This window comes from Neodiprion virginianus, chromosome 5, assembly GCF_021901495.1.
Source record: "Neodiprion virginianus isolate iyNeoVirg1 chromosome 5, iyNeoVirg1.1, whole genome shotgun sequence".
NCBI classification, from domain to species: Eukaryota; Metazoa; Arthropoda; class Insecta; order Hymenoptera; family Diprionidae; genus Neodiprion; species Neodiprion virginianus.
The window spans coordinates 11761764-11786637 of NC_060881.1; the positions used below are offsets into that span (position 1 = coordinate 11761764).

At 36.4% G+C, this 24874-nt stretch overlaps 3 protein-coding genes and 1 long non-coding RNA gene across 10 annotated transcripts in view; 1 reads left to right on the top strand and 3 right to left on the bottom strand.

The window, feature by feature from the left end:
* LOC124304540 (telomerase-binding protein EST1A-like) overlaps window positions 1–1666 on the bottom strand; it is a 255119-nt gene extending 253453 nt beyond the window's left edge. For all 4 annotated transcript variants that reach the window (XM_046762915.1, XM_046762916.1, XM_046762914.1 and 1 more), the window contains exon 1: window positions 1618–1666. In XM_046762915.1, the coding sequence (XP_046618871.1) occupies window positions 1618–1666 (49 nt within the window). The remainder of the gene's footprint in view (window positions 1–1617) is intronic.
* Window positions 1667–7960: 6294 nt separating this feature from the next.
* On the bottom strand, window positions 7961–11225 carry LOC124304546 (mpv17-like protein). 2 transcript variants are annotated; one of them, XM_046762922.1, is made up of 5 exons: window positions 10884–11225; window positions 10705–10789; window positions 10051–10335; window positions 9004–9135; window positions 7961–8901 (listed from the first exon to the last, which is right to left on the bottom strand). In XM_046762922.1, exons 3-5 carry the CDS (start codon window positions 10306–10308, stop codon window positions 8662–8664), a joined length of 630 nt encoding a protein of 209 aa, XP_046618878.1. In that variant the 5' UTR covers window positions 10309–10335; window positions 10705–10789; window positions 10884–11225; the 3' UTR covers window positions 7961–8661. The 2 variants fall into 2 exon arrangements, with proteins under 2 accessions (XP_046618878.1, XP_046618877.1); XM_046762921.1 differs by having other exon boundaries at window positions 10051–10324; window positions 10884–11224.
* Window positions 11226–13623: 2398 nt separating this feature from the next.
* Window positions 13624–19892, bottom strand: LOC124304545 (transcription factor E2F4-like). 3 transcript variants are annotated; one of them, XM_046762918.1, is made up of 7 exons: window positions 19626–19892; window positions 19079–19188; window positions 16746–17016; window positions 16436–16659; window positions 15979–16088; window positions 15831–15878; window positions 13624–14796 (listed from the first exon to the last, which is right to left on the bottom strand). In XM_046762918.1, the coding sequence occupies exons 1-7, from the start codon at window positions 19731–19733 to the stop codon at window positions 14687–14689; spliced, it is 981 nt and encodes a 326-aa protein (XP_046618874.1). In that variant the 5' UTR covers window positions 19734–19892; the 3' UTR covers window positions 13624–14686. The 3 variants fall into 3 exon arrangements, with proteins under 3 accessions (XP_046618874.1, XP_046618875.1, XP_046618876.1); XM_046762919.1 differs by lacking the exon at window positions 19626–19892 and adding an exon at window positions 19439–19578; XM_046762920.1 differs by lacking the exons at window positions 19079–19188; window positions 19626–19892 and adding an exon at window positions 18360–18521.
* A 184-nt stretch (window positions 19893–20076) lies between these two features.
* On the top strand, window positions 20077–21095 carry LOC124304547 (uncharacterized). The gene is made up of 3 exons (XR_006908221.1): window positions 20077–20313; window positions 20505–20673; window positions 20843–21095. It is a non-coding gene; the product is annotated as an uncharacterized LOC124304547 (long non-coding RNA).
* The last annotated feature ends 3779 nt before the right edge of the window (window positions 21096–24874 follow it).

The window sequence follows — 24874 nt, forward strand, 5'->3', positions numbered from 1 at the left end:
AAATAACTAATACTTTGCTATTCTCAGGGCCAATTTACAGTAAACAGTTAGGCTTATGAAAAAGTGTACAACAAATTTTAAACTAGACCATTTATAGTAGAGATACTTCACTTTTTTTTTTTTTGTCATTTCAGTAATATTTTTACGATTATTTAGTGTTTTAAAAATTATTTGCACACATATTTCCTATGTATAACCTTATTTCTTGAATGAGGTTATTCACCATTTGTGATCTAAAATAAAAAGCACTTTTACCTGGTTATATATGTGAAAAATATGAAAAAATAATTTGTCTCTATGAAAATATGAACTGATTCGTTAAAGACTAAGTCTTTTTCCTCCTTTTTTTTTCTTTCTCTTTTTTGACAATGCCATAGACATTATGCTGAGGTCAATAAGATAGAGGTTTATTTTTTTAGGATGACAAAAGGTAACACAAGCGTGTAACGAGCAGAAAAAAGCACAGAAATGAAACTGTATTCTTAAAATAGTACCAACTCCTCACCAACATACCAATATAATGACAAATAAAACTTCAATCAGCTAACTTTGTTCCACCAAGCACCAACAGCTTCAGAATATATAATTAGTATTAGGTTGCTGATGTATGTCCTGATACTAGCAGTAACGCTTAACGTGCAATTATTAACAGTTTCGAAAAACTAAAATCAAGAGATTTTAAAAATTCCAAATCTCGAAAAATGAAGAATGCAGTGAAGTAAGCAATGAAAAATAAGTAAATGTAAAATATAAAACTGACGGGAGAAATGTAAAAAATTTAGAAGAGAGTAAAGTAAGGTGCAAACACACCTATATAAAGAAATGCATCACTCAGCACAGCTTTGAGTGTTACAAATATTTGGCATCAAGTTCCATCGACTAAGAGCAATTATCAAGCTCGTGCAATCTGTGAATGGAAAGTGAAAGGTTCACCTCAAGTACATCGAATATGATGCAGGATATGTGATATATACACAAAACGTTATGATAAGAAATTGGTCTACATAGAAAAATAAATGCAAAAACAATATTGACATAAACACATTTACATTCAAATGTAATTTTTTGATGAAATAATTTGAGTTCAAGACAAAGAGTTTGACGTGAGATAACTTATTCGTCAAGTTGAAGCTCGGCTGAGATCCTGTATGTGCGATCAGAAATAACCATGAGCAATAACTATTTTGATGAATCCAATTGTTGATACATAGAATAAGAAAACTACGATATTATCCGTGTTGACATGTACTTACAGCGACAATACTACATACACGACAGTCAGAAAACAGTTATGTAATGAATCGGATACGAGAAAGAAAATCAAAATTGTGATCGATATTTGTATAAACTCCCTGGAAGAACTATTTTTTATCAACGAAGGCCACGTATTTTGGGAAACAATCCTTGAAACTAGCAGTTCTCACAGCAAAATTTTAGGTTAGCTTGTTTTGTTAGGTTAGCTTTAGATTAACAACGATGAATATTCACGTTAATCATTCTGTCGCTACATCAAAATATTAGCTACTTTTAGTGATCTTGAACTACAAATAATTTTATATTATATACAACGGCACAACGATACATCATGCATTTTTTTGTAAATGTTGTTTAAATTACCTTGTGAAATTTTTCCCCACTTTCTGCGTCCTTTGTCGTTGTTCGCCATATTAAATATTGTGTACTTATGCAGAGTGCGTTCCAAAATTAGCTGGCAGCGCTATAAACTCCCTAGGACAGAGGCAGATCTTGGGTGCTATTTCATGAGCAGTAAAAGGCAGCAGTGGTTTAGTAACTTACTAGTTTTCACTAGCATCAGTCTGGTAACTTTACGCAGCAGCAGCGCTGCTCATAAAGACCGTGTTCGAAAATTGACTGACAGTATTGTCAGCAATCTTTCATCTCTTTTGCGCTTCCAAGTTCGTGAATAGCTCTGACTCAGTCCTAGGGAATTTTCAGTACTGTCAATCAATTTACGAACACGGCCAAAATAGGTCGTGGCTTCTTGTGGGGAGCTTTCCAGCAACGACACAGAGCGACACAGGGCGACACTGTGTCGTACATGGTGCTTTCCAACAACGACACAGAACGACACAATCGAACCAGAGATGAGTAGGGAGATCTCCAACGCTCGGCTTTTCGTGATACCAGCTAAGTTGGAGCGTCGACGTGACACCTAGGCGGCCACGCACCGAAGGTGGCCCATTTCCGACCTGACACCAGGCGGCCATGCACCGAAGGTGGCCCACAATCGTGGTATATCAGTGGGTTGGACACTGTGTCGGATTCATTGCTGCCAATTTTTTAGTTAGAGATTTTATTTTCGACGCATGGTATTGTTTATATTTATTTAGTAAATGCAATGATAATCTACACGCGTTTCACAAATGTTTTTTTTTTCCTGGAGCACTCAGTGTTCCTATATTTTTCGTATAATAAATGAGCGGACGCTAATGACTGAATTAAAAACCTCAAAGCGTTCCAACAAGCGCCAAGGCACAGTGTTCGATCGTGTAACACAGTGTCACGCTGTGTCTCCTTGCTGGAAAGCTCCCGTGATCTTGTGGCTTGTCGCTCGAGAAACTAAACTGCGAGCGGCAGAAATTTGCACCGGAAGTGATAGGGAAAACTGCTGCTGCTGCTTTTACTGCTCATGAAATAGCACCCTTAGAGCATATACAGTGGGTACGTTCCACTAAACGCCCGCAACGCCATCGACCACGACCGCTGAAATTGTCGTTCCACTAACGTGAAAACGCCGCGGGCGTTGTAGGCAAATGTTATAGGTGGAACGCATATTTGAGCGCTGTGTGCTCACAATATGGCGGCATAGTGGAAACGCGCAGCTGTGGGGGTTGTGCGTAAATAGTTCGCATGGATTCGCGTGAATTTATAGTTGCGTTTTTGATGAAACGAATGAGAGATAATGACCACTATCAGTATTTTCAGCATCTTCCTGCTGCAATTCCACAACCGTTGCGGCCTTTTCTTGTAATGCACTATTCATTAGTGCCGTTGCAAAGTGTAAATGTGGGATAAAAAAACTCAGTTCGTTAGAAAATATATTAGAAACGATGAAAATACATGACTGTTCATGAACACATCTATCGCAAGAAATAATTGGAATTGAATGAAACAATATCTCAAATAATTATTTATATTGATATTTAGAAAATATGATGAGTTCTATTTTTTTCAACAAATAGAATGACGCACACAACAAAAAGTTCTATTTGAGTTTAGGATAAGAAAAACGCAATTTTTTCCCAAACCAAAGTTATTCGATTGAAAATTATCTTTTATCTTCAAAATTAAGGGGCCACTAACCATTTTCGGCACGCCTCGCATCCTCCACTAACACTTTCACTTCCACTGCAATGTCAGTTTCAGGATTATACAAAGTTATTTGTCTCGTCGCCGTTGTTGTTTTTTTCGAATTCCCGCCACGTTTTGGTGAGAGCCCACTCTGACCCACCAATATTTTGTGGGCGATGTGGGCGCGATGTGGTCGCGAACAGTGACGTCATCTATGACGTCGAACGATCGCTCGCGACGACCACGAGCCATAGGTGGAACGATACAGAGGGTGTTACAATCGTTGCGGGCGTTTAGTGGAACGTACCCAGTATATGCTCTAAGAGGCAGATCCACGGTCTTGCCATAGACTTATAAAGATAGACTGAGCGCTCCTATAAGAGGTACTGAAGCATGATTATAAAGGACAGAGATATGTCGGAAGTACTGCTCTCTCTTTTTCAATCGGCTTCATACTGGGAGACAAGGGCGCAGTGGAAGTGGAACAGCTATAGATATAGGTGCATAATTTCGCCTCATTCTCCTCTACCGCCTCGATCCCCACCACAAATATCGTCAGAAAGAGAAAGGAGTACTCCCAGCATATTTATGTCCTTTAAATGTTTGCTTCAAGCGACTCATAAGAGAGCTCAGTCTATCTTTATAAGTCTATGGTGCGGATGAGGTAAACAATAATGGCGGCGATTTAACCACACAGTATTCACGAAAGTTGAGAGGCAATCCGGGACCGACGATTGAGTCTCTGTCATTTACTCAAAAGATAAAAAAATGGTGAATTGTTGTTTGCCCGATTGTCGGAGCGGATGTCTAGAAGCTGACCAAATAATCTCCTTGTTTCATGCTACCAAGGATCCTATTGTATTTCAAAAGTGATCCAGTGCTGTGAAAGAATTTAGAGTCGATCTTAAATTCAATTATTTTATAAGCGAAAATCATTTCAATATGGCGTACCTAATTTGTAACAGGTGACAGTTGATGATTCTCTAATAGATTGTAAGTTCTCGTTTCCATGTGATTTGCATAAGGAAGATGTCATTGCATAGTGTCTACAGTACTATACAGTCATGAGGATGCGTCAATCAACTAAAACAAAAAGTCGGGAAATGGTAAAGACTAGTAAGGTAAAAAAGAAACAAGCCAAACCATACTCTACGTATAAAAGGCCACGTAAAATTTTTGAAATATTTTAATGTAATAATAATAATATTAAATATAATGCGTAATTACTATATTATTACACCACACATTTATTATTGTGCATCCTTTGCATGATTGATTCAGTGTCATTACCGTTTTCTTTTTATCATGAAAGCGTACTGATGGAATTTTATTTAATCTTTGGTCTTTCGATTCATCATGCATTACATTTTCATTAATATATTGTAGCTACAGTCATGTACATATTGTACATTCATCCTATGCAATCTTCAACAGCAAATTTAATTTTCCGTATGCGAACGTCAAACTTTCGTGAATACTGTCTGCTAGATCGCCGCCATTATTGTTTACCTCATCCTCACCGACGCCTGAGGTCCCTGGTGGGTTTCCGCCGTACTAAGACATAATAACACAGGGAGTATGGGGCAGTCGGACCACCTCTTATTCTTACACCGTGGCGAGGAGCAAGGCAGGTCAACATAACCTCGGCCTTCCCTTAAATTATTGTGCTCATCGTGCTGTTATTGCTGTGACCAGCCCCCTGACACACGCTGCTAAAAATGGTTCGCAAAATGTCCCTCGATTCTGCCGCTAATTTTCACCACTAGTGGCGCTAGTAGTTACCTGACGAGCTTGCGCGCGGTCAGCGAGGGCAGCGAGCGTGTCAGAAGTCTACTAGCGCCACGTAGAGTAACTAAAAAATGGGGACAAGACGCGTACAATTTTTTAGTATACGAACAGTGGTGAGTGTCAGGGGGCTGGTTGTGACCACGGTCTTACATACAGGTCTTAAAACGAACTGAAATTTGAGTGGTGGGGGTAGCCGCGTTATTGTCCAAATATTTTTTGCCACTGTAACATCCGATCGGAACGTTCGTATGTTTTATCGACTATTACTACTGCATGTTACTTTTATCAACTAACCAAACTCGAAGTACGAGAACCTTGTAACCATAAGGAATTAAAACAACTGTCCAACTATTTGGAATATCCCTAAATGGAAATAACTATGACATTCACTAACCAAAGCTTAAAAACCATGTTACGAGATCTTCGCACTACAAAGAGCTATAATATTATTATACGTTATTATATATCACTATCATATTAACACCATAATTAACTAACACGATTATATCCAATTATTATATAGCAACCGACAATGCCATTTGTGCATTCGGAGCTGAGAGCTATACTATAAGCAACCTATGCTATACCATATAGCCTGGAGTATAGAAGACTGTAAAACCATAGATGAATGTATAACCAATATAATGTAAAGATAGCACTGCTGCAATAATCCATAAAACCAGAGAGTGCAAAACCTTCAAAACCGCGAATACTAATTATCCAGCATGAACTATACCTTCCTCCGTAACGCCGTATTGTAGGCAACACGCGCAACGTTTTGAAGGCAATGCAGATCTCCAATGTGGAGCCATCCAGAGCTTCACCTAGAGAACACATTAGAAAACTTACCGACGAAACGATCGAAGCTAAATCAACTCACAATAAACTCAAAGATGCATACGTGGCAACGCCCAATAACAGGCAACCAACAAACATAAGAAAAACGTTCTAGAAGCTTCCAAGCCGATTTATATCAATATAAGAATTAATAATTACAGAAGAGAATTATATACGAAAGCACACATGTAAACCTGCTCTAAAACTATGAATTATCAAATTTTTAAATACCCTAAATCTGTTAAGATAGTTATAACACAAACACCTAAGAATATTCGCAGCAGCGCGATTCTAATAATGTTAAGCAAATAGCAACTATGTCTCATGAACAATCGCTATCGTACTCCAGGTGAATAACGACAGTAATCAATTATAATACATGTGTAATTTTATATGTATAGATACACGCTATAAAACTAACAGACGACGAGTAACCAATATGACATATAGACTTTGTAAGGAACAGAATAGTAAGAATATTAAGAAGTAAACAGGAACTAGAATTAAGCGCATCGTGACCCCGAAAATGCACACGGCACTAACATAAAACATGAGTCACCACTAGCGCATACGCACTGCGATTACCATATTAGGAAATAGCTGCTGAAAGCACCCCACAGGGGGGAAGAAGCACGGTAGCCGAGGGGCTAAGGGGGGCTTGCGCCCCAACAACAAAGCCCGCGCAGAATGGAAAATTACAGAACAACGACCCCGCACCTACACCACCGCACCAGCGCAGCGTTATACCATATGTAAAAGCTTGCAATATAGTAATAGCTAAAGAACTAAGATCACAGGCGTGCATGCGGCGAAGATGTCGTGCCCTAATTATAAAACCTAGAAAAAGGGGGAGGTGCGCAAAAGTTGACAAAATCTAAAGAAGGGGATCGTTCTGCGCAACGATCGACACCTATAAAAACGGCGACCGACCATCGGATCGTCCTCTTGGTTTCTACCACCAGATTCGTCATCTTGTTCCGATATAGTCTCGCGGTAAAATCCTTTTGCCTTTTGCATTTAAACTTTTCATACAACGTTACTCTGCCCAAAAGTCCAGCGAGCTTTCAGCTCCATTTTGTCATATCAATTTAAGATCTTACACTGTGTAACTCCGTTTTTGTGACTTGAAATATTGAACTTATAAAATAAATCCAAGCTAATCAAAGTATCCAAATATATTAGAATCAGTTATTCCGTTAAATCCTCTCACCAATCTACGCTGCAAGTCATCATATCCAGAGTATTGTGAAGAGGTAAGCCAATTAATTAAATCTTTTATCCAATAATTATTCCTTCCTCGGTTCGTTCGATTAGAGCGACAGAATGCCCGTTGTCCGGTGTATTTCAATATTTTATCGGTAATTGGTGACCCAAACTACTGATGTGAGTCTAACTGTAGCTGTGTGAATGATTCCGGTGTCTAACATCTGGAAATTTCCACCAGGTACTGTTCCGACGTCACACCACTACTGGCCATTACAAGGCGCTATCAGTTATTCATAGACATTTGCATGGAGACTAGAGGTAAGGAGTCCGAACGTAATGCTAGCCAAATGGTCGGTGAAAGTGATGAACGATCCGCGGACTGTAACCGCCGGGTAACGCTACCACTGCGGGCTTCGTCAGCGCAGTGATTTTGAATCGTCGATCCTCACGTATGTATCTTATTCGTAACCAGGCGCTGGTATCGCTTGCGAATACATCCCGAACTACAAGATCTTTCATAGCTTTCACGAACCACTTTTCGACGATTCCGCCATATGCGTTCGGCCTCCTTACCTCTAGTCTCCATGGATCGAACATCGACAGCGCTAAATGCGGCAAAACGTTGTACTAAGGAACCGTGCGCTGAAATCTGGCCAGACTTTGTTTGCCGGAGTTTCATCTCCTTATTACTTCTTGACTTCTGTACATCTTCAACACCTTACTACTTATTCTTATAAATGCTATTTCGTATTGTTCGGATTTCTGTTACAAAAACATTCTGGGATTCAAAGAATAATTCCAGAACAAAAGCCGCATGTAACAGGAATTTTCAAACTTTATATTATTTCCACTCAACTTATATAATAAATTAACAATCGTCAACAATTTCGGCGAAATATGTACATGTTTTGTGTTGAGATTCATATAAGACTAATCTTCGATTATCAGCAGTATTTTTACTTAAAAGAAATAATTCAATTTAAATACCTAGTTAGTGATAAAGAAATTTCATCAGACGTCTACAGAACTTGTAGTACTAATCCGAAATTAAACTAGTAGATAGTTATATTTTATACAAATGAGTCTCATGCTTTCGCTATTTTCATACATGACAAGTATCGATGCTAACAAGTGTATCAACAGTTCAGATAACACGCATTACTGTTTCTATACTTAATTTGGGCTATTTCTAGTACCTGTAAAGTTATGAATCTAATACTATGCAAATATTGTATGCCTAACTGTGTTGTGTCCAAAAAAAAAAAGGAAAGATACATGTATCAAATGTCGCAATTGAAGTTTCATCCAATTATAGGCACAGTCATTTGTATAGCGATATGAAATCTATGATGTCACAGAGTACAGAGTATTTTTAGTGATCAGACTAATAGTTTAAAAGACCTTACTGATTCGTGACAAAACTGTTCTTCGAAATTTCTATAAAATGCTGCAGGAAGTATAAACATGCATGCCAACGTCTAAAGAAATTAATTTTTTTATTCCTAAGTAATTTGAATGTTAATGAGGCATGAAAGCAGTCTTGGTCTTATCCTGTGACTGTTGATCATGCTGCTTTGTTTCAATAGGATCGATTTCTAATTTATTATTATTTGTAAGTTGACTTTTTTCCAAAGACTTCATGTAGGCAAGAAATGATGTCCACATTAAACTGCAAACACTTACATAGACTACACGATTTCTTTCTGGGATGAGCGTAAAATTGATGGTTTGAAGTATGGGCCATACACATATTCCAGTCTGAAAGAGATAATCGTTTACGATAATAAGAAAAATAAAACAGAAATTAAAAATAAGATCTCAATGAAATTCTGGAATAGATATAATAGTAATAAATTTTACCTTCCACGTGGGCCAAAACTTCTGTTTGACCTCTTCTATACATTCCGAAATAGGCTTGAATTCTAGTAGGTTAATACCAAAGAAGAAACAGCACATAGCAGCTGGACCATAAGAAACTTGTTCCACAAGAGCCTGTTCAAAACACCATAAAATTTTCAAAGTGAAATTTACCTAAACAGTCAATCATGGTCATGATAAGGCATAGGGCAGAGGTAACGTTCGTAGCATGTAAACCATTTCTGGTGGTGTAAAGCGGTTCAATTATTTCTAGTACTAAAAATCTATTCAGTTATTGATTCAATCAAAAGAACATTTTGGGCAGTAAATGTCAGTGTAGTTTTTGACTATTCAATTGTTTTAAAATCAAAATTTTAGCTCTCAAAGTCATCTAAAGACATTTATGCCGTTTATGGCAAGGCATTTTTTTTTATATAGTATGGATATGGTACTATACAAATGGTACTATTGACAGTCAGGCCACATTTGGTACGATGGTAGTCAAAAGTGGTACATCTACCTTAGTTCAAAGAGTAAAAAAGATATTTTAGTTAGTTAGTATTGACATATGATGAGCAGCGATGACTAGGAATTGATTATACTTCGTAATCCGGGTACTGCGGTCGATCTCTGTATACGCCAGTTTTTCAATCACATTATTAATTGAGATGGAATAACTTCCCAATGTTCAATGGTTTTGGAATTCCCATGAATTTACTTAGCTGCATTTGCCAACCACAATTATAAATGCACTAAGTGGGTATTAGGATAAGTGCATGATGATTGGTGGATGATGTAGTTAAACAGTGACCATACAAAATACAATTTTAAATTCTTGACTTTACCTTGCTATTGTTTAATAAAAATCGTACTGGAAACGCAAAATTTATTTCAAAATTTTTTTTCCATAATGAATAATTTCTTAACTGTGTACCAAATATTCAACAAACCCAAGTTTTTCAAATTTATAAATTTCACCATTACTTTATATGAATAAGATAATTTCTGTTTCAAGTATGAACAAACTGACAATTATGCTATGAATTTTACCTTCACAATTCCAGACTTTAGGTCATTCTTCGGCCAGATATACGAGGCAAATTTGATCCAACAAAAAAGGGTCGGTGCAACAAAGAATCCGCCATACAAGCTGAATCTCAGTGCTTGCATGTAGTTCAATTCTTGATTACTAATGAACTTTTGTTGAAGCAAACTCGCTGCTGGCCATATTACCGTGTATGATGCCATTCCACGGATAATCGGATATTTGGTAGTGATCTCACGGAATTTTAACAATATGACCCTCATCTTTAATATTTAGACTCTGAAACAAATCTTTTCGAATTATGTGTCAAATAATTTCATGGCAGGACCTCAATTACTGATAGGTAATCTTTAAAGACTATCAAGCGATTATATGTTTGACTTCGACTGTATAACTCATATACATATAATAACTCAGATTCTTTTTTCCTTCACAGTTTGAAATAAAGTGCCATAGGTAATATACATGTAAGTACGTGCATGTTACAAAAACATATGAATATCGTTTAAGTGATCATGAAATTGCACAAGTATGTAATAAGTTCCATTCAACTGCAGACCAAGATAATTACTATTCTGTTATATTGATTGCTTGTCAGAATTTAAAAAATATACATGACCTATGTAGGTTTATTACTCGTCGAGTATCCTATAACTTACAAACACGCTTGAAGCGTCGCAAAGTTACGTCAACTTTGCATATCCCAAACGCGTGTCATCACGTAACGCACCCCGTTGTTGAAAACTAAAACATGATTGAAAAATGCATTACGTAGATAACTTGAGTGACATGTTTTCGCAATGTCATGAAATACGTAAATCACGATGTTCCGTTTTACCTTGTGCTCAACGATTATCGGAAAGATACACGTTGAACTTTGAAACACTCCAAGTTGACGGTCACATGAAGTTAGATCACTGTCAAATATACGTATTCTGTAGCGTTCTATAGCAGACCTTCGCGTTGCTGTGAATATCGTATCCGGTATGATGATGACACAGTAAGCTCGATTTAATCGCCCTTGAATAATATGCCTAACTACTCTTTTGGCAACTGTCGCGGACGAATAGACACTGAAATTTTGTCTTGAATGGCTCGAGTCTGGTTCGAGTCTCGGACACTGTCCGCTCACTCAATGAGCTGACGATCGCGCGGCGAGCGCGAAAGCGCAAAACACTCATATTGGCATATAGACAACACCAATAAGTAGCGTATTCAAGGCTGTTATTGGTGTTGGCATGTGCTGCACCTCGCACCTCCCAACCCGCCGCCGCCTGCCGCCGCCGCCTGCCGCCGCCATCGAGCGGTATCAGAGCGCGGTTTTTTGCGTAGCGAGATTTAATTAATCGTCCCTTTAACTCTTGATCGCGGAAACGTCGTAGGTGCATCATGGTTAACGTTGAAGAAAATGAAACGTACTAAGTTAACAAAACATTTTAATCTGTAAATGAATAACCGAAGACATGCAGTTCATTCAGCAACCATAATGCATTTATGCATTCCCTTGGTGAAAATGATTTCTACGCCAAACTACGATAAAAGGCAGTTCATCGAACACTGTAGAAAATAGTCGTAAAAAATCGTAGGGAATGGTCAAAAAGTGTACAAGGTTGTGAAAAATCGTCGAAAATTATAGTATTTGCATAGAAAACTACGAATTTCTACGAAAAGTTGTAAAAATCTACGATTTACAAAAAAAGTTAATTATAATTTCCCATAAAAAACAAAGTAAATTTAGTTTCGTAGAAACTTGTGGAATTTTATTAAAAAAACTACCAGTTTCTACAAAAAATTATGCAAATCTTCAATTTTCTGTGAAAAATAATTATAATTTCGGATCCAAATACCCATTTTTTTTTCACGTATTCTAAGAATCTAACTGGAAAGTACAACTTTTCATAAACTCCATAAAGTCTCATAAAGAGTGTGCATTTTCACAAAAAATTGTAATGATCGACAATTTTAGAATGCGATTTAGATCGATAATATTACAAATATGCATAAGAAAGTATGAAATATTATTTTTGAACAACCGTCAGATGTTTCATCTCTCTCACAAGGAAAACTTATTGCGGACAGGTCAAGTATCTAGCAGAATTTGACCTCGAGTCTACGTCTAGAGACTAAAGGTCTCATCTTCTGATCGTAAGTACTATCTAGATGCATTTAGAGAATCGTCGTATATTTATGAACTCATCTCATGCCGATTAAGGGGGTATTCTAGTCTAGAGGCCCGAATTTCGAGCATTTTTTGACGGTGAATAAAATAAAAGCTATTGATATTTTTACTATCCATTTTTTTATAATTTATTTATTTATATATTAAGAGCACACAAAATGAATTTAAAAACAAAAAAATAAATTTTCATGGAATTATGCGTCCTTGAAGTGGAAGGGGAAAACAAAAGGCAGTATCCTCGTCGCCACGATTTCTACCCTTGTGGTCATCAGAAAAAAAAAAAAAAATAAGATTATTAATCTACATAAATGCAGCTATCGTACTAACCAAAAAAAAGTCGAAAAAAAATTTTTTTTTGCCAAATTACGGCTGTCCGAAAAAAATAATACGTTTTTTTTGACTTTTTTGGACGTTTCTGAATTTTTTAAAAATAGTAAAAATTATTATTTCGTTATAATAATGGTTCGTGCGATAGAGACATGTATTGAGAAGATTCTCACCAAATTTCAAGTAAATCGGTTCAATACAACTTGAGAAATCATGTCAACCGTTTTGAAAAATGTAGTTTTGAGAAAAACGCGTTTAAAGTATTCGTTCCAGCCGAGCCAGTATTGAAGACGTGTCACTAAAATAGCTATATCTCTGAAAATAATTGAAATTTTGACTTGTCCTTTCAAGGACACATTCTTAAAAGGTTAAGCTTTGAAAATATAAAAAAAAAAAAATCGATTTTTTCAAATTTCTACACTAGAATACCCCCTTAAATAGGTGAATCTCATGAAAAAATTAACATTTGTTAGTTTACTAAACGAGCAATGCTATGATTTTTACAACAAATTATATCCATTTCAGCATTTGATATAAAACAAACGATCGCTCAATTGCGCTCAATCGTAAAATCAAATTCGTAGTTGGGCGTAAAAATTATTTCCTCCAGGGTCGCCACAGAAGTCAAAGTTCGCTCTGTTGTGTCCCGTCGTTGGACTTTGACCACTATTCCACGTGAACACGAACGATGAAAAATGAATCCTGTTTCAATTGGGAAATTTGTTTCCATTGAGTGAATCACAGAAATTTTTCTTAATCAAGAATAAGAATTGGATACAACAATGATCGAGAAACACTGCTATAATGAATTCTAGAATACAGAAATTCGAGTTTTCCAGTAATCATGCACCTGTAATAAACAGAATTGTACTACCTCATTATTTTGTCTGTAAGCCATTCGCAAAATAATAGCAATAATGAATTCGTTAGAGGTTTGATTCTTGAAAAAATCTCTTACAAGTTTGAAGCACAGATTGACCTTGCTTTCAATAATACGTCGCAAATATAGGATATAAGGTGTGTTGTTACAAGGATAGGAAGAAAATAATTTTATGGTCCGACTGATCTAAAATCTGGTCATATTTCGAAGTTTATTTTATAAAAAGACATTCTATTTTCGTTTTGTCTTACACTCTATTTGTATAATAGATAAAACAGCAACACAATGTTGTTTCGTACATCTGTATGCACCTTATATGATCTCGTTAGCACATACACATTGTATGCAGACCCGAGTAGTCAATTCTGACCCTTTCAGTTCAGTGGGTGAGAAATACGGCTGGCTCTGGCAGCGCCTCATCGAACTGGCGCGGCATCTGTTGTTCAATGTGCGCGTATGTTAGACACCAGTGCAGCCAACCCTATTTCCAACCTACTAAAATTAGGCAGCAGTAAGGCAGAATCGACTTTACTCAGGTGTACATGAGCTAGTTAGCAAATTTAACAGGTAAAAACTCGAAAATGTATATAAGACAGACAGGTATACCTTTTTGTCGTCATCGTTACACAGGGGGTTGTTTTCTCTTATAAAATACTTAAAAATTTCATAACATAGCCTTCCTAGATTTCGTAAACTAAATCAATGGCGCTAACAAAGTGTGTCACGTTATTCATGAACCCAGGCATTGCTATACAAATTGTGAAGATACGATATTAGGTAATACTTTACCTAGCATCCCAGGTTAAAGGATGCTAATCACTAATCCTTACTAACATAAGACACATGGAATTCTTGTGAGTGTAGCCAAGCAAACATTACAGCGTGTGAATCTATTGCCTAAAAATAGACATCGCTAACTGGCAGTTATTTTCACGTATGTAATACGCCAAAAAAGGTACTTCACAATATAGCCATTTAATTAAGGTATCAGAGCCAATAATTTTGCATTGGCCCGCAATTTTCATTACTCAATTATACATATTACCTACGTGATTTTATATGTATATATGTATATATATATTATATACATGTATATCAATACAGGGTGGTCGACAATGATTTAGTGTGATTACGGGTATGACGCATTATTGTCAAATCCAATTCACATCAATTTATTCATCAGGCGTAAGAACACCTGAAAATTGAACTTCACGATACCGCAGAGCCATAAACTATTTTTTTTAATGTATTGCCGTCAGTTTGCAACTATGTCAAACAAGTCACAGAGTCCTTCGTTTTCACTAAGATGAAAATGATAGTCCTTCTCTCCCGGTGGTGGACTGAGTCTCACCAAAGGTCCGCAAACTGTAAAAATATATGTATACAAAAACTTTAACATGAAGTTGGATATTGTAATTGATGTTTTCAACTTGAAAAAAACTCAATAACTGATGTTTCGATGTTTCGAAATCTTGACACGAAAATGAAGAGAAGTAATCATTTTTATACGCGAGTTATGCCACGTTTGACGAAAAAAATGTAATATCCATATTTTCTATGTTAAGACATAATATTAAATTTCAAATTTGATACCCACATTTACCTTCTAGTGTGAAAAATACAGGTATCGAACAGTGCATGAAATACCTTTCAAACTCATGCCATATAATTTTTTTTCAAACGGTAATTTAAAAACGAATTCTACATCGTGGTTTATACCAGTATGATCAATGTATATTTAGTAAATGAATACAATTTTTTTTTTCAAGATTTAAAAATTGGCAATCGATAAAGAAGAGCATGGTCGAAGAATTCAGATAATCAAGTTTACAGCAGATTGGTACTAAAAAGAAATTATATTATATTACTTCAAAACCCGATGCCTCTTTGTTTGTTCAATTATCTTAACTACTTTGAAAGATATAGCTGCTAGAAAATAGCGTTTGAAATAAAATTGAAATTTGACGTATTACATAATCAAAAATACAGATACCAATTTTTGCAGTTAAACACCTCTCATTTGTTCATTGAAAGCATACACAAAAAAGTCTCAGGAAAATTAAAACTGTCAATCGATATTTTACTCGCAAAGTGTCCGGCTTGACATGAAATAACTCATACGAAATTTTCATTCCAATGCTCGCAAAATTGGTGAGTTTGCCTTTCTTTTGTAGATGCAAAAGCCAAAAGGAAGAATTATTTGACATATACTGACATCAGGATTAATCATAAAATAAATATGGCTTATAATACTATGGGTTTCAGAAGATCTATAAATTACTTTATCGAAACAAAAACTTCATAAGCGACTTCGTGAATGGCAAATAAGAAGACATAATAAATCATTTACAGTTGTGTAGTAGATGTAGTAAAAATTAAAAACGACAATATAAACTTACAATCTGAATAAAACTCGTCCAGTAGGTCCAAATCTGTTCTGACAATGTCTAAGAAAAAACAAAAACAAATGAAAACACAAGTGATGAAATGAATAAAATTCAGGACATTTTAAACGATATGAATATTTTGTGTTTAAGTATATTTTACCTGACGTTGCTACATCGCTGAGTATAATTTTCGCTTCGAGTAATTCTGGATCCTCTTCCTCGTCTTCGTCTGATAATACAGGGTCTACTTTCCCAGCCCCTCTAGGTGGCCTGAACAGAAGCAAAATGGAATTAGTTTTAATTTGCATCTCAGGCAATTGATTTGCAAGAAACATTGTATTGAAGATTTCTCTTCAATTCCAGCTGATAAAAACCTACACAGGGAACAAGATTTGTGATCAATGAATAAAATTTCTATAGAGGATATTTGTAGGGTCTGATCCAATTGAACAAGCCTAAATTTACGACTTTCCATCCCCCAAATAAGACCCTCATCATTATTTTTCGCCTTTTGCAGGTCAGAAACGTGAACTCACCGGTTCTGATGCGAAAGCGGCGCAGTACCTTTCTTCAACTTATTTTTTTAATTAATAATACTTAAATGCCTTATGTTTTACCTTCCAACTTTTCTCTTTGGCTTGGATTCCTCCTTCTTATCATCTCCATCCTTTTCCCTCTTAGTACCTTTAGATTCTTCTCGAAGTCTGGCCTCAAGTACTTTGTTGTCATAACATTCAGCGAGCTCTGGCTGAATCATGTACACCTTAATTTCTTCCGATGCACTCTTCATGGATATCTCGTAATTAGGATTCTTAATTTCATCAAGATTCTCTTCTATTAACTGAATGTCAAAACAGAGGACCAACAGTTAAATTATAAATTTTACAGCCAAATTTACTACATTTTTTTCATTTCGCTCCTCTTTACCTTTGCAATATTTGGTACATTGAGTAATGTGTCCGGTGGAGCTTGAATACCCAACACAACTTCATTCTGAAACTTTTTCTTGACATCCTCATACGTGAGGTAAGCGTATCTCTTATTTGTTAAATCACATTCGATGTTCTTTACACTCTGTTGAATCCACTGGGTATGCGTGTCCAACAACTGTTCGTGTTCCTCTAGTTTCTTGATTTCATCCTTCAGTTCGGTCAGCTTTTCACCAACTTCTTGTGTGTTACACCCAGGTCCAGCACCTCTGATGATACGTTAAATTTTGTAATACCATAATCATTAATTCATCAGTGTAATGAATATTAGATGGTAAATTCGAAAAGAGCAATGGCCAATGAAAAAGGAGGTTCAGGGCAAAAATTAAATGCGGCATCATCATCAGCAACAAGTATTGAAGCATAACTACAAAATTCCTGTATACATTTAACTCTGAAGGGTTGGTAGATTTGGAGTTCTGTAAAAAAGGGATATTTCTTAAAAGTATTTTTCTATAAGCCTGATGAAGATATAGTAGAAACTCTAGTCTCGGTCCCAATTCGTTCGGATAATCGAACCGTGGGTTTTTTGGATTGAGATCACAAACAACACATTTTTACACAAAAACAGTACATACATATATATTAAAATTTGACATACATATTAACGTTGAAATATATATATGTGTGTGTGTATGTGTATGCATGTATTTTAAACACCTGAAAAAACTCGAATGCCTTTGTTTATATTCGTTTATGACATCGTCAATTTTATATTAACGAACGTCTGTAACGCGTTTTTGCATGCCCGCGATTCTCGCAAAGATACATTGTTGCTCACGGCGGTGGCAGCGAGCAACAATGTATCTTTCATGCCAATGTTCAAATAATTGAGGGTTCGGATGATCAAGGTTCTACTGTATTTCAATTTCATTTCTATTTTAAATGATAAGTCTTGAAGCTGTATGAATGCATGCATAACTTTTTTGAAGATTTATAAAAATAAGGTAAAAAAATGATGTTTCTAAAAAGTTAATGTTCCAATACTCTGTCCTCAGGCAGCCAAACGATTCCATGATATCCAGATTCTTCAGAAAAAATTGCACAAAAAATTGCCACTGAAAATTCATTGTTAAGAAGATGAGTGAACGAAGATTTGAAATAAATATACATGAGCCTTAACCACTAGCATTAATACTTGCAGAAGTTAGAGAAATTTAATCTCCAAATTATCATAAATTTATACCACGGTAAAACACGTTTCAATGACAGTTTCTTATGCAACCTTTTGTGAAAAATCCGGAAATCAGGTTGCGTTGGTCGCGTGAGGATTCAAACCATTGAAATATTGATTGTTTGGGAGCATATTTTTTACGTAGTTTCCTTAGCTTTTTGATAAAATCAGGATTAACAAGAGGAATATACGGTTATTTTCATATAAAATAATTATATTGATGAAATTGAATAAAATTCCATGACTTCTTTCAAATTTTCGAAGCTGTCAATATTTTCTCTGAAATTTTGTATGACCAAATCTATTACCAAATAAAAATCTGGACGAAACAGCATAGGATTGGAACACCAAATAAAATTCACTGTATAAGACAAGTACCGAGGATCATTATCAAGCGGGAGGATCCAGTAAACTGAGGTAACTCCATGGCTTGCGTTAAGTGCCGTGATTATGAATCGATACATAATCAAGCAATTGGATGGTGTGAAAAATCTTATCACTGGACGGGTTTGATGTTGATTGCGAAGATCTCTGATTGCAGTGTGTTAGAATCATCAAAATCTTAAATCAAACGGTCTCTCAAGCATGGTTTTTGAATTGTATCACATTCAAATATGTCACATTTCCTTACAGATTTTGGGTATGTGGTTTGGCACCGTCCCATTGAACCAGCCATTCTTCTGAAATTACTCTTTCATTTAATTAAACCACAATTGCAAGACCATCATTTCTATATAAAGTAGAAATTTTCTGAACTTTACGACATGTTTGAACTTGGAAACTATTTGATATCTGTAGTACACTTTCAACGTAACACTTTTTGTTTTTGTTTATGTGTATCCAACAGCTTTTTCTATTACTTATAATTCGATCAATGATTTATAAATAATCATACTCTAGTCTGAAAATCAATAGCAACATTGATGTATTGAAGCAAACGGAAATTCGAGTGATATTAAACAAAACGAGCAAATGAACATTGAAAAATTAAAAGCCCGAAATTGAAATGTGCACATTGTTACAAATATGCAAGTAGCTTGTGCCGTGCCTTACCATTTGAGTGATAATGCAATGATATTTATCATGTCCAAACTTACTTCCATTGTATGCTATTCTTGCTTTTTTTCTCAATCAGCCCAATTCCCTCGAGTACATTAGTGATGTCGTATATCCGTCTCTTTTGTCGCACCTCCAGTATATCAGCGGCCTAAGGGAAAGTGTTGGCACAGATTAATGTATCAGTCTGGTAAAAGTTTGAACGTTTCATGTAATAACCATTGAATAATCACACGCAGTCAGAAATTTTATTTTCATAATATATAAATTCAAATTTCGAGTACTTTATCTATCATACAACAATAAAAATGTGTTACAGGTTAGGAAACTAACGAGATTAGTTTCTTCATTATGAACTCTGTATTCAACTGTGGTTAACTCCAAACCCTTATAAAATTTACCCGCATTGTAATTCATGAACTGGAACTCGTGATTTGCACATTGTCTGGCATTTTTGTCATGTTGTTTTTTTTCAAAATTCCCGCAAGAGGAACCACACCAGCAGAAAACGTACACATATATGCTCCTAATAAGTTAACCTAGATCTCGCGGTGACTTTTTGCTAGCTTACGTATCGACGCCGCTCACCACTTTCAGGTCCAATACTCCGTCTTTCGCCTTTTGTAACAAAGTTACAAACCGCGTCGTCAGCAAACCGAGTGACTTTTCGAACCTGCTCTGCTGATTGTCTGCCATTTTAAAAGGCCGTTGTCAAAATTTTCAAAACGAAACGCACTCCTCTTCGAAATTGCCGCACGCGATACGCCATCACCGACTGGCTGAACTCAAACTCGGGTTTAAATCATAGAGGGCGTCTTCTTGACCGAATCAACATAAACGTACATTTGCTGGAAACGGCCGCAGGACCGATTGGAGCCTATAGCACGGTTTACAATGTCCGTAACCGTAAACGTAACCGCTTCAGTAGAAAGTTAAAGGATATGAAAAACCGTACTATGGTTTACAACGCTGTCTGCTGGCGCTTAAGTAGAATCTAGCCGAATTTGAACGTTCTACTGAAGCGTTTCTACGGACAGCCAATCAGAATGCAGATTACATCCGTCCATCTCCCCACCCCCAAGCACACAAAACGAAAGGAAAAATAAATCATTGAAGATACGACAGCAAGCAAAACAATGGAAAGCTGCGATATGAAATTAATTGGACTAGTTGAAAAAGCCCCGTGCTTATATGATAAAAGTAGCGGTGATTATAAAGATAGGGTAAAAAAAAAACTATACGTGGTTCCGTATTGCCCGGGAGTTGAATATTTCAAGTAAGTGTTTAAGGTTACTTCATTTTGTATGTTTATATATAAACATATATGTATAAAATTTATATATAAAACATTTTATAACAAATTTAACAAATCTTTCCCAAATTCATTGACGACAAACTACTATATTTCTTCATAATGTGTTGTAAAAATATAAGATACAAGCTTAAAGTTATCTTGATATTTTGTAGCTGAGGATTGTGAGAAGAGGTGGACGCTGCTGCGTGAGCGTTTTTCACGGGAAAAGCGCTGTGCCAGAATTGGTCCACCATCGGGAGCTGCAGGCGGTGTTTCCGACAGGCAGCCATCAAGCTATTTCAAAGCAATGCAATTCCTCGACTTGCACGTCAAACCAAGAAAGTAAGTTTCATTTTTCGTCTGATAGCAAATTAAGACAGTTTTTATCTTGGAAACATAATTGTCTTATTCTATCAAATTTATTGACCAAGGACAAAACGATGTTTCACAGCTGAAATTCGCTTTAATGATCATTGTTGAATGTCTGTTTTATACGTCGATTATTTTACAGGACAATTGGTAATATTCCACAATGCTCTTCCCAGAAGAAAACATTGTCTTTGGATGAAGAACCAGATATGGACCCGTCAGCGCATGATTGGGATGTGTATGAATTTCTAAATTCGAATGATGAAAATCAGTACAAAGAGGACTCTATCGGCATGATTATAACGGATGAAAATGAAAGGAGAATCTACCGCCCAAGAAAAGGCGAACTGTCCCATTAACGAATCCTCCACAAGAAGGAAATGGAAAAAAAGTGACAAAAAACAACAATGAAAATCTGATCGAAACGGTGAAAGATACATTGAAAACCGTACAGCACTTTTTGAGCAACGACCAAGATACAAAATCTGATATAAATTGGAATTTTTGTATGATGTTGTACAGTCAAATGAAAAAATTATCATAGAAAAAAAATAAGATGGCACGGAGACGCATACTAGAGCTTATGGATGTAATTGAAAGCGACGATAGTGATTCTTGTATATTTAAAAAATCTTTCATGATCGTGATTTTGAATAAACTTGAATAGGTTATTGTATTGTCCTTTTTCTTTTCTGTCGAGTAGCATAGGATGAATCCACCAACGCCGTTTCCGTCTTTGTTTTTTTCTTTTCTTTATCAGAAAATATAACACTGTTACTAACCCTAAAGTTGCTACTGCGTACGAACGCTTTCGTTTCATTTTAAATTGAGCTCACACTACAAACCGTGATTAATTAGCAAAATTTACTTGAGTTTGAGGTTAGAAATATTATTCTGCACGTAAAGAAAAGCTCAAACGCTATTCGTTGCAGATGCAACCAACAGCGAGGCCATACCTTATGGAGGTTGTAAACGAGTCTTGAAATTTTTACGTAAAATGAAACGTCTACTGAAGCGGTTACGGTTACGGACATTATAAACCGTCCTTATAGCTGAGGCTGAGACAACTCGACTAATTTTATCAATAATTATGCCACATCAATGATGATCCAGTAATGCAATTTACCCCATTTTATTTTAATGCGGTTAAAAAAATAAGTTTCGGTACTAGTGAAGCTGCTGAAATTGTACCTTGCGCTGCTACCGAACGCTCGATCGAGGTTCGAGAGTATTCTCGATGAATCGCCCACGCTTCATGCCGGAGCGCGGAGAGATCAAATGTGGATCGAATGCTATATTTTTCTATTCAAGCATTGCCGTTTCGGTGCGAAGTAAGCTTTCAAATTATTAGAAGTTCGCTGGCATGTAGTCAGGCAATAAATTTCATGACTCAACATCAGGTTGATACAGTTATAGCATAATGAAAATTTTGACTCCAATAAAATCGAAACATTTATTTGCAACAGCTGGATAATAAGACGTGTACTTGACTTTCACATTATTCCTAATTTCGAAATTGAAAAATAGAAAGAACATATTGTTAATGTAAATAACTAATAGCACTTTTACAATTGTTCCTGCTGCTTCAGAGACTTCTAAAAACAAATTAAATGAATATGTCAGAAAACATTAGCAAAAACAATATAGGTTACAAGTACAATATCTGAGATGATATGTGTGTTATTCTACTCGAACAAAATTTGCAAATTTACAATTGGGACACTCGACCATACTAACAAAATTGCTTGGCTTATTATCTGTGTCTTTCGAGTTTCACCACGGATATATGCAGTCCTATTTCTGCGATTTTACCTGAAAGTTTAGAGTTTAAGCCCTTTGTCCTATCTGCTAACTTCCAATTGCTCGGGCCACAATAAACTAAGAAGGTCGACCACGTGTCAAAATACCACGAGTCAAGCTCGTGCTTATTGTTTTTGGCCCAAATTTCTAACCACGAGTCTCACTCGTTGTAGGGCAAGGGGTTAAAGATGTTGAATCCTGAGATGCGATCTTTAGAGCACTTGTTTATGCGCGCAAATGGCTACGAAACTGATATTGTAAGAACAGAGTTTCTTTCAAAGTCATTATTAGAAAAAATGATGTCGTTATGAGAAATTACATATGCCACAGAAATTTGAGCAAATATTGACGAGATTCGCCAATGAAATCGGATGTGAATTTAACTGACTATGCGTACACACGCACCTCAATTACAGTTTTCTGTTGAACATGACTAATTTTGTTTTACGTGGAAACTTCAGTTAAATTTTGGTCAAAATCGGTTTTTCAATTCGAGACTGATTGAAAGAAGTCGTATAATACACATTTCATACTATCAAACGTAAATTGAAATAAAAAAAAAAATGGAAGACAGTTCAAGAGAAAGATTTTTTCCAACGAAATCAAAAAGTAAAATGTATTGCTGCGTTTCGAGTCTGTCCACGGACGTAGAAGCCAGGTCTCTCTCACTCTGCATTTTATTAGCTGACAATGAGAGGAAAGGTATCGGCCAATCAGCTTGTAGAGCAAGAGAGACAGGTTGGACATAATCGAGCAGGCTGTGACGTCGAACGGTACTTGGTGGAAATTTCCAGATGTTAGACACCGGAATCGCTCACACAGCTACAGTTAGATTCACATCAGTAGTTTGGGTCACCAATTACCGATAAAGTATTGAAATACACCGGACAACGGGCATTCTGGCGCTCTAATCGAACGAACCGAGGAAGGAATAATTATTGGATAAAAGATTTAATTAATTGGCTTACCTCTTGAGAATACTCTGGATATGATGACTTGCAGTGTAGATTGGTGAGAGGATTTGACGGAATGACTGATTGTAATATATTTGCATACTTTGATTAATTTGGATTTATTTTATAAATTCAATATTTCAAGTCACAAAAACGGAGTTACACAGTGTAAGATCATAAATTAATATGACAAAATGGAGCTGAAAGCTCGCTGGACTTTTGGGCAGAGTAACGTTGTATGAAAAGTTTAAATGCAAAAGGCAAAAGGATTTTACCGCGAGACTGTACCGGAACAAGATGACGAACCTGGTGGTAGAAACCAAGAGGACGATCCGATGATCGGTCGCCGTTTTTATAGGTGTCGATCGTTGCGCAGAACGATGCCCTTCTTTAGATTTTGTCAACTTTTGCGCACCTCCCCCTTTTTCTAGGAATTATAATTAGGGCACGACATCTTCGCCGCATGCACGCCTGTGATCTTAGTTCTTTAGTTATTACTATATTGCAAGCTTTTACATATGGTATAACGCTGCGCTGGTGCGGTGGTGTAGGTGCGGGGTCGTTGTTCTGTAATTTTCCATTCTGCGCGGGCTTTGTTGTTGGGGCGCAAGCCCCCCTTAGCCTCTCGGCTACCGTGCTTCTTCCCCCCTGTGGGGTGCTTTCAGCAGCTATTTCCTAATATGGTAATCGCAGTGCGTATGCGCTAGTGGTGACTCATGTTTTATGTTAGTGCCGTGAGCATGTTCGGGGTCACGATGCGCTTAATTCTAATTCCTGTTTACTTCTTAATATTCTTACTATCCTGTTCGTTACAAAGTCTATATGTCATATTGGTTACTCGTCATTTGTTAGTTTTATAGCGTGTATCTATACATGTTGGGATAAAATATAGTATCATACATATAATAGTACTACACTTGATACTCATGTACATATATATATACATACACTATGTAACTTAACGCACATACTTACTATACCTTATTAAACGTAGTCGTACGCTAACCTTGTGTGCTTTCACTTACCTGCTTACCTATCTACCTAAACCTATTAATTACCTTCAGGTTATGGGCTTGACACGAAGGTCAGTATGTTATTAATCAGTTGCGGAAGGTACAGGTAAAAGTAATATTTAAAGTCAAAGAGGTTCAGTTAAAGTTTTTTTGCTCCGGCATACAAAGCAAGCAAAAAAAAGCTAAACTCAAAGTGACACGTGGCGTGGCGCACAACAGCAAAGAGGTAGCGTTTTTTTTACCGTTTCGGAATACCGAGGAGTGCTGTAGTACAGCGTAAAATAATACTGAACAGGCAGGAAAATCACACAAAACCAAAGTAAAGATGACAGATCAATTGTCAAGTGTGATCGGTATCGAAAAGTTGAAGAGCTCCGATGACTATCAAAACTGGTCTTTTGCCATGGA

Excerpts from the sequence above, each read along its gene's own strand:
- LOC124304546 (XM_046762922.1), bottom strand. The coding sequence starts at position 10,308 with ATGAGGGTCATATTGTTAAAATTCCGTGAGATCACTACCAAATATCCG. Across the intron at positions 9,136-10,050 it reads TAAAGTCTGGAATTGTGAAG|GCTCTTGTGGAACAAGTTTC; the intron begins GTAAAATTCATA and ends TGTTTTGAACAG. Across the intron at positions 8,902-9,003 it reads AGTTTTGGCCCACGTGGAAG|ACTGGAATATGTGTATGGCC; the intron begins GTAAAATTTATT and ends TATCTCTTTCAG.
- LOC124304545 (XM_046762918.1), bottom strand. The coding sequence starts at position 19,733 with ATGGCAGACAATCAGCAGAGCAGGTTCGAAAAGTCACTCGGTTTGCTG. Across the intron at positions 16,089-16,435 it reads CCAAAGAGAAAAGTTGGAAG|GCCACCTAGAGGGGCTGGGA; the intron begins GTAAAACATAAG and ends GCTTCTGTTCAG. Across the intron at positions 14,797-15,830 it reads GGACGAGTTTTATTCAGATT|TTTGCGGACCTTTGGTGAGA; the intron begins GTAAGTTTATAT and ends ATATTTTTACAG.